We start from the raw sequence: 9,582 nt of genomic DNA, 5'->3' as shown, positions 1-9,582 counted from the left end.
ATCAGAACTCTCTATGATACAGTACTTGAAGGCTCACTAGTGCCTCATTGTGTGACCTTGGTACCTTTCTGTTCCTATGGAAAAGAGTTTACTTCAACTTTTTTCCATTTTTTTATGGCCACCTTATTTTAGGATCAGCTGACAATCCAGAAGGATAAATTTTCTACCCCTCACTTCTGATTTTGAACTGAAAAGCTCTGAGTTTAAACACAAATCATTATTATAGTCCCTAAACTCCTGCTACAGTCCCAAGCTATTCTTTTAGAACTTTAATAGGAATCTTGTTCCAACCTGCTAGTAGGTTGTATCCAAAAAGGAAAAATAACCGCATTGCAAGTTTTATACTAATTCTTCATTTTTCAGCTTAACTTTTCATTTTTTATATTGTATAATAAATTAGCAGTGTCCATGCAGATAAAAGTCACTACATGTACTGCATGATCTCGCATTTATACAGTAGCATATTTTCCATTTAAAAACAGTGTGAAAAGCATTTTGCATACATGTGTGCTGAGGAGAAAAGTATTTTTGAGCTGGAGAACACAAACCACTAAATAGTTGAGACAAACAGAATTTAATTACTGACTGATCACTGAAGTAGATGTTGACCTAGACTTAAAAATCTTGGGACAACTGGCTGACCAGTGTCTTTATCTTAAGGCTTGTGGGGTGTGGGGAACCAAAAAACAACAAAAAACACCCGAAAGAAGCAGCCTCAAACTCAAACATCATACTTTCTGCTGAGCTGGAGAAAACAATTATTTGGCTGTCAATCTATTAAGCTGCTAAATTCCTTCTCCAGGCTTCAGTTACCCGATTTTGTTTACTATTACAGGTGGAAATGGCTGCATGTGGTTAATATTAAAGGAATTGCCATACCAGAGACCTCATCAGATAACCTGTATAATTTCTGAGACTGGTTTCTTAATTTTCTTGTTTCTATCTTCATGTTCTTTCATTCAGAAGTGTGTGAGAAATAGTGAATAAATGTGAGAATGGGGGAATAACTTCATCCAGTTCAACACTTGTAGCAAATCATTGGCTCAAATCCATAGTATTTAGCAAGGCTTCCATGTAGTGGACTAGTCTGGTGCATTTCACAGTGAAAATGAAGTAAAACAGACAGAACCACAGTGCTTCAATACTAATCCTTTCATTGTGATGTGACCATGGGAATCACTTCTCTCCCAGGCAGTCACTCCTTAAAGTACTGGCATAAAAGGGCTAGTGTGAGCTATTGTGAAACTGAAGCTGGTTTTCTATTGCTGGTGTTTTGGGGGTTGTTTGTTTGTTTGTTCTGTAGAATGTAGGAATAGTACTTCCCACATGAATCAAAAGTGCTTTCATAAAGTGGTGTTGGCCTTTTATATTAACTGATGCTAACTTTGAACATCAGAAAAGATAAATAAAATTTGTGACTAAAAATAATCTAACAAATCTCTTAAGTCACATTTGTTTAGTGTTATTGCTGGAAAGCTGTATCTTACGTCTCACCTGACTTCAGCATTTCTTACAGCCTTCAGACAGAGGACACACAGAAGGAGAAGAGCAGAAAGGAGACAACAATAGCACCGAATGCAGCGAACTAGGAGTAATGGATCTGAAATTCACTTCATCAAGAAAATACATTTCCATCAGTGTACCTTCCAAATCTCAAACTATGTCTCCTCATATCAAATCAGTAGATGATGTTGTAGTTCTTGGCATGAATCTCAGCAAATTTAACAAGCCTACTCAATTTTTCATCTGTGTTTCTGGAGTTTTTATGTTTTATCTAATCTATGGATATTTACAGGTAAATGCTATGTATGAACTTGTGTCTTAGGCCAGTTCCTCTTACCCCTATTCTTCTTTGAGAGCATAATAATAAGTATTTTAATTTGTGTAGAATTTTAAAATAGAGATTGATTGCAAAGTCAAGCTTTCAGAATTCAAGAGCAGTAAGTAACTGTATAATGTAAGATTCTATTGTAGTTCACATGCCTACAAGGTTTGCTTCAGTTGGACTGTCATGACTTGATCTTTTCCTTCTGTGTGCAAGCTATAGCTTTTAATATTGTTTTGAACGTGTATTTTTTTTCATGTGATTTCATAGTCTTCTGAGAACAAACAAATTGTAGAACTGTACAGACATGTAAGCCTTCCCTGGTGATGGACCTTTATATCTCCTTAGGTTTCCATGGGTGACAGTAATCTATTCTCTCTGCTCATCCTTAGAACAGGTCTGAAACATGTGCTATGGTTATTTGTTAAGCAGAAGTGTGTTTATGCCATTTTGGTTAAACATTTCTCTTTTATCTTTAGCGGTTAAATTTTTGTTCCTTTTTTAATTTTTTTTTTAAAGTTCAGTGAGTGTTCTCAAGAAAGCAGTGATTTAAAAAGTTAGTAATTAAAAATCACCATGTTTGCAATGCAGTTTTCAGAAACAGCTGAGAAGTTTGTTAAAATAAAGTTACCTACACTGAGTTAGACAAAGTTATCAGTGATTGAAAGCAGAATCTCAAAAAAGGAAAATACCGGGTATCCTTTTTATTTCCAGAACTGACACATGTACATAATTCTTTATGCAGTGCATGTATTTTTCCATAGCAAATTGCTCTGGTTTTAAATGCAAATTTATACGCTCACAAGTGCTATTTAACATACGCACTCAAAATACTAGGTGCTAAGAGATGAAAATTACCAGTAAATATGTCCGTTAAAGAAAGTTTGTATTTAATTTATTGTAAGATGTTTATAAATTCTGGACAGAAACAGTCTACTGAAGTAAATTAACTGGAAAACAACTGAAAAACAGACAGGAAACCATCTATAATTTGAGGTAAATATTAATGGATCAAACCTATTCCCCTGATGAATCAATCCATTAATTTCAGTGGATTTACACCATCAGTAAATTTTCTCATTGCATTTTGGAAAACCTAAATAGTCTTTTCAATACTTTGCAAGTTATCTATGGCAGGTAGATTCTGCTTAATAACCAGCAGCTGCAAAGGCTAGATGTGCATGTACATGAAGAAAAAAGTCTGTTAATTTTGTTTTAATTTAATATTTTGGTGTATGTATGTGACCTTGGTGGGTTTTTGTTTTTATAGGAATTGATATTTTCAGTGGAAGGTTTTAAACCTTTTGGTTGGTACCTCACTTTAGTGCAATTTGGATTTTATTCCATTTTTGGACTAATAGAATTGCAGTTGATTCAGGACAAAAGGAGAAGGTATGTGTTTTTCCAAGCATGTTAACCCACTGTCCATCAAATTAAAAACACATTTGATATTTATGGTAAATTTAACTTCTGTTGTTTGAATTTGAACACTCTGAGGCATTGGTAGCAATCCCATAGTTAAAATAATGTGAATTTACTGGATGACGTTAGAAAATATTTTATAAGCACCCACTTGGATTTCAGACCTGTAAGTAGTCTTGTTGACTCTACTGTCCGTTTGTCCCATTTACAGAGCATATTCTCTCCTTAAGGTAGCTGTTGCAGACTGACTCCTGTATGTGGTGCTTGGGATTCTCATGACTGGAATAAAGCCAGCTGCACTTCACAGCACTTGAAGCCATCTGTCACTGAATACCTTTTCCTTAAACCTTGGCAGTGCCTCACCAAGAGCTTCCTTTAACATGCTTTGTCTTGGAGAGTGTCAGAGGTCTCTGTTTGCCATGTGGCTGTGTAGGTTTGCTTCAAAGGATGTGCTTAGGTTTTGCATTTGAGATAGCACTCTTTAACACCCTGGCACAAAATTATTCTGTGTCTTTACTGCAGTTGACCAAAGACATTTTTGCTGTCCTGAATCCTATGGATATGGGATAGTTTGATCTGACTCGGTATTGCAATTCTATGGCTTCCAGCCCAACTACAGCCCCTGGAAATTGTATGTTGAGGCCCCCTGGAAACTGGGATAGAGGCTGTCATGGTGTACAGCCTTTTAAAAATTGTTTTAAAGAGTTATATCCTCGTTGAGCTTAACTCTTTTTCCTTAGCTGTAGTCAATCTTGGCCAGTTTTGGATATACTTATTTTAGGTAAAAGAATTCTTTTATAGCCAAAAACCTCAACTTTGATAAATTGTTCTTTTTATTTTAAACGCCAACATCTTATATTTCAAGTTTTCTGACTTTTTGAGATGCATCAGGTAATATTGCATAGTTACCTTTTGAATTTTCTGTAACTGGTATTCAGGTTTTGATTACCAAATGGTTGCTAATTCTTACAGAGCATGACCCTGTAAGTAAGTTGTGTTGGAAATGTAGATGTTAAATATATTTTACATTTAATTTTATGTATGTATAACCTCGATGTCTTCTTGTAGACATTAAAAAATCTATTTCCTAATTTTTATGCCAAATTCTCTGTTTCTTAAAATTTAAATTTTTCTTGCATGCCTCAGAGTTTGCCTACATCACATAGTGAGTTATGGATAAGACAGGGTTACAGCAAGACATCTCCTTATGTGGCTTAATGTGGCTCTGAATGTGCACTAAAAAATAGCTGAACATACACCCAGCAATGACTTCACAGTGTGAGCACAGCGATCGGTAAAAATTACCATTGGATCACCTGTTGTCAGGTTTGTCATTTCATCAAATTGCAAACAATACATCTGTAAATATTCAACAAGCCCCTCTGTTCGTGATATCTGAATCACTTCTCTCTTAGTTCTGTTGAGTTTTATAAAACAAGGGTACTTTTTCTTCAATTTTCATCCTTCTAAAAATGATGATGTTCACGTGAAAACTTCACCAAAAAAAATTGATAGAGTAGCCATGACAGAACTAAGATTTAGGATATCTTAGTATACCAACCTGTGTTTCATTTGACAAATAACCTGAAGCCTTTGTCTTGATTTTTCTGTAAATAATACACCTTCTCAGAAGGAGATTAAAAAATTACTGCTTGAATACTTCATGAGCCATGAAGGTTTTATCCTGTATTTGAATGCTGTTTATTTGCAATAATTGAAAGAAAAGAGATTTGAAATCATTTATGGGTGTTTTTAAATTTCTGTTATGGAGCGATATTCCGTGAGAAAGATGGTCAAGTTGTATTACAAACATATTCCTTTATCTGCATATTGCAAACTAAATCTCCACTAGATGAGTCTGTAATCCCAAGATTTGTATGCTTATATTTTGTAGAATTCCTGGCAAAACCTACATGATAATAGCGTTTTTAACAGTGGGAACTATGGGTTTGTCAAATACCTCTTTAGGATATCTGAATTACCCTACCCAAGTCATCTTCAAGTGCTGTAAGCTGATTCCAGTTATGATAGGCGGGGTTTTTATACAAGGTAAGTGTTAGTCTTGCTATTAGAGGATTTTTTTGTTGTTTCTTTGGGAGGCAGTTGTGTATGGAATTATGTACTTTGTTAAATTCCGCTGAGGCTCTTGGATAGAGAGGAACAGGGAATATTTTTCCTGTAGAAGGAAAAATGTGAATTTCTGAAGCATCTGCTCAGAAAATGTGCAAATACAATTAGGTGAACAGGAAATGAGAGGAAAAAGGAGTTGTACACGTCACTTGCAAAACCATTTTTATGCAGGATTTCCTGATTTTTAAGTAATGTAACTTTGTTTTCTAAATTAAATTACTTCATAAATGAAACAGTTTCAGTAATGAAATGGAAAACTTGAAATGGGGAAAGAAAAAAAAAATCCAGCCATCATTTGTGAAGAAATCCCCTATTCATCTTACTTGAAAATCTTAAGTCCTAAATTCCTAATTAAAATCCCTAAATTTTGATTCAACATTTAATCAAAATACAACTGACTTCACATGTCTTTGGCTAGTCCTAAAGTCATGGTTCTTATTCCTAAAACAGAAAAAGGGATCTGGAGAACAACAGCTAAAGTCTACAGTTATGTGAATAAATGCACCTGAGTGCTTCTGTATGTGGAAGACTTAAGTGTATCATTGAATTTCCTATTTGTTCAATACGCAGGGTTTCATTAAGTCAGTAAAGCTCTGCATGGGCAAGTGTTATGGAGCAGTACCTTGAATGATACATTTTTGTTTCTGTAGTTAAGTCTGGCTTTCTAGTTGCAATGGAAACTGAATTTTCAGAAGAGGTTACAAATTTACATGTGCACATGTGTGCACAGTATTTACCTTTTATTAGGAGTAATTTTTTTATTGTTTTAATGCAGAGAAACTGATGTTCCCTTAAAGCTTTGTGAAACTTTTTTTATTGTGTTTTAGTAGTATTGTATTCTCAGAAGCTGTGATTTTGGGTTTTATTAGTATTTTAAAAAAAATTTCAGTTAAAATTTTCAGTTCTGAGAAGTTCCCGTGGAAGCTTATGTTGAAAGTACAACTTCTGGGAAAGGGATATATTGTTTCCAACAAGATATGCTAACTCCTGCCTTTTCATTTCCCTGTTGTCTTTCCACCCCCCTCTGTGTCCCGTCTCTCCCAAACTAAAAGACAATGTAGGATTCTAAAAGTACCCACATCGTCTGTTAGTATTTGGGAATGGCTTCTCTCTAATCAATAAGCGCAGCCCAAATGTCTTGCATGAGGAAAAAATCTTAAGAAAACGTCTAAGCTCTCCTGAAGTTGCTGAGATGGTGCTTTGTCAGGGACAACGAGCTTTATGTCACTAGTAGTAAAACTACAAGTGACCACAAGAATCAGATACTATGTTAAGATCGAGCTACATGTTGGGAACTGCTGTTGCAGAAGAAATTAATTCCAGTCACGAAAGGCCAAGCATTAAGTCTTCTGTTTAAGTTAAAGAATGACACTGGAACAGTTTTTCCTTTGTCTTCTAGTCTGCTAAATGGGATAAACATGAAATGCTGATTGCTGAGTCCATTCATGTTGTTTGTGTTGCTTTTGTAGGAAAACGTTATAATATTGCAGATGTGTCTGCTGCCCTGTGTATGAGTCTTGGATTAATATGGTTTACTTTAGCTGACAGCACAGTTGCACCAAACTTCAACTTGACAGGTAAAGATATATTATATTTTAGAGTTGGTAATTGTTTGCTCACTGGGGCTAAACCACGACAGTCTAAAAACTTCATTGAAATTCTTTCTCAAATGACAAGGGAGAATTGGTTATTAATAAAATCCACGTTATTTACTTGGCCAGTGTTTGGATTAATACCAAACCTTGAAAAAATTTTTAGTATTCAACTTCTAGTGTGTTCTTTTTTTCTGAGATGAGTTAAAACAACTATTATGACAGACATTCAGGATGAAACCTTTATGTCTTTATAGCAAAGGCACTGATTTAGATTTTTCCTAAAAATTATTAATTCTAAGTTTTAAGGAAAAGGCTTTTTGTCCTCAGAAAATACTATTTCATCTATTGTTAGTAATGATCAATTTGTGATATTTTCTAAACTGTATGTATCTTTTGCCTAGCTCATAAATTAAGTCTCATACATTTTAATGTAATTTTAGACCTACTGGTAGTGGAAGAAATCACATGTTAATATATTCCTTTTGTAAAATTTGAATTGTTATAAATATGTGCTATGACTTACATTCTTGAAAGATTTGGAAAGTTGATTCTTCAACTTGAATGGGATAAGGTAAACTGCAGAAAATGTAGCAAAGTCCTGGCGTCCTCAAGGATCTGCAAAAGACAAGATAAAAACCTTTAAATGTCTTTGGAGAATAAACAGGGTGATCTTCCATTATTAATTTGTTTTGAACACTTTAAACAAGTCTGTATATACTGAGGCTTAGAGCACTACCACTTGGAGGAAGTTAGTTCTGTGAAAACAGAATATAGAACTAGAATTCAAAAGTCTGAATCTTCCCTTATGAAAGTGATTCGAAATTCTCCAGCTCAACTTCTGAGAAGGTTCTTTCTGTATTTCTCTATTCCCACTTGCAATATTTTGTTTTATTCCCATGTCACTTAATTTAACCAGAAGAAACTTTTCATAATGGGAAAGGTGGAGTTCTTCCTTTTATTGGATGAATTATAGAGACAGATGATATCTTCCTTCAAGAAATGTACTAATTTTTGGTATTGCAGAAATAATGTAGCTGCTGAAGTGTAAAAGCAGTGATAAGAATTATTAAAAATTTTGCCCTCTCTGCAAATTTGCGTATTCTTTTGAATAATTGCACTTGAGGTAAATCAGAGAACAAGAACTGAAAGCGGAGGCAGAATTTAATTTTGTATCTTCATAAGTATCTTCAAATAAATAATAACGTTTTTTACTATATTAAAACTTTCAAAAACATAAACACCAAATTAAATTATAAACTTCAGAATTATTGTTTTCTAAAGTTGCAGTTTTACGTTACTGCCTACTTGCTGCCCTGTAAATTCCTGAGTTTGTTGTGATTTATGCACTTCTGCAGCACTGATCCATGCAAACTAGTATGATTCTAGCATGATTTCATAGAAAATCACTTCTCCTAGCTTGTTAAGAACAACACTGGTTACATTTCACAGTTCTAAGAGAGCAAAACTGTGCTGTGAAGTTAAACAAAATACATAATATTCATTGTGTGATGAAAATACTAAAAATGGAGCATGAGAAGATGTAAAATATTATCTGGAGGAGTGCAAGTCTTTTTTTCCTGCTATCGAAACCTAAGCTTAGTATTTCTGGGCCAAAAAAGGAATATACACAGTTTTTGTTTACACATGAAAGGTCATCCCTGAAAACAGAATCTCTCTTCTGCAAGAACAGGTACATATTTGTAACTAAGGAAGAGGAATACTTTTCAAGATGGAATTGGTGCTGAGAGCTCAAAGCATCTCCCGGCATTATCAAATCGGAGAGGTAGTGATAGCTATCCTCAATAGCTGTGAATAAATAGATACAGGACTTCCAAAAGAGAAATTGGAATAGAAGAATGTACAGAAGGAGACAGTCTTGAAACATTGATGCTACAGGAACTTACACTGTTCTGGGATTACAGGTGTAAGTAGAAATTCACTATTTTCAGTGAAGACACAGTAAAAATATCAATAGCATACAAATTCTTCTACCCTAAATGGTTTGTACAGGTGCAGTTTAGTCTTTTGCAGACTGAGATGTTTTGTCCTTAGCTTTACTGTTGTTAAGATGATACTGCTTGGTTAGCTACCTCTGCTGTGTCTTCTAATTCTATGTGTGGGAGTCTTCTAAAATGTGGAGTATTAAAGAAGCCTGAATGGGCAGGTAAACTCCAAACAACTCACTAGTCTCAACACATTTGCATGGTGGGGATTGCAAGTGGGAGAAAGTATTGTTGAGGAATTTATGTAAATATCCAGTAGCTTGTAAATATATAAGCAGTGTTAATATTTTAATTTCAAGCCTCACATTAATAGTGTAAAATTATAGAATGGTTTGGGTTGGGAGGGAGCTTAAAGACCATCTAGTTCCAACCCCCTGCCATGGGCAGGGACACCTTCCACTACACCAGGTTGCTCAAAGCCTCATCCAGCCTGGTCTTGAACACTTCCAAGGAGGAGGTGTCCACCACTTTCTGGGCAACCTGTCCCAGTGCCTCACCACTCTCTCCATGAAGAACTTCTTCCTGGTATCTAAACTAAACCTCCTCACTTTCAATTTAAAGCCATTACCCCTTGTCCTGTCACTACAGGCCCTTGTAAACAGTCCCC

The 9,582-nt window shown here is 35.0% G+C and overlaps 1 protein-coding gene across 1 annotated transcript in view; it reads left to right on the top strand.

The window, feature by feature from the left end:
- Window positions 1–1,518: 1,518 nt before the first annotated feature.
- The window catches only part of SLC35B3 (solute carrier family 35 (adenosine 3'-phospho 5'-phosphosulfate transporter), member B3), a 21,569-nt gene continuing 13,505 nt past the window's right edge, over window positions 1,519–9,582 (top strand). Inside the window, exons 1-4 of the mRNA XM_010147111.1 lie at window positions 1,519–1,795; window positions 3,096–3,217; window positions 5,142–5,296; window positions 6,847–6,954. Coding sequence (XP_010145413.1) covers window positions 1,595–1,795; window positions 3,096–3,217; window positions 5,142–5,296; window positions 6,847–6,954 — 586 coding nt within the window. The 5' untranslated portion in view covers window positions 1,519–1,594. The remainder of the gene's footprint in view (window positions 1,796–3,095; window positions 3,218–5,141; window positions 5,297–6,846; window positions 6,955–9,582) is intronic.

The sequence above is a fragment of the Eurypyga helias genome, unplaced genomic scaffold, assembly GCF_000690775.1.
Source record: "Eurypyga helias isolate BGI_N326 unplaced genomic scaffold, ASM69077v1 scaffold3282, whole genome shotgun sequence".
Taxonomy (NCBI): domain Eukaryota; kingdom Metazoa; phylum Chordata; class Aves; order Eurypygiformes; family Eurypygidae; genus Eurypyga; species Eurypyga helias.
The sequence above is the reverse complement of the archived record's forward strand: the minus strand, read 5'-3'. Positions and strand labels throughout refer to the sequence as shown.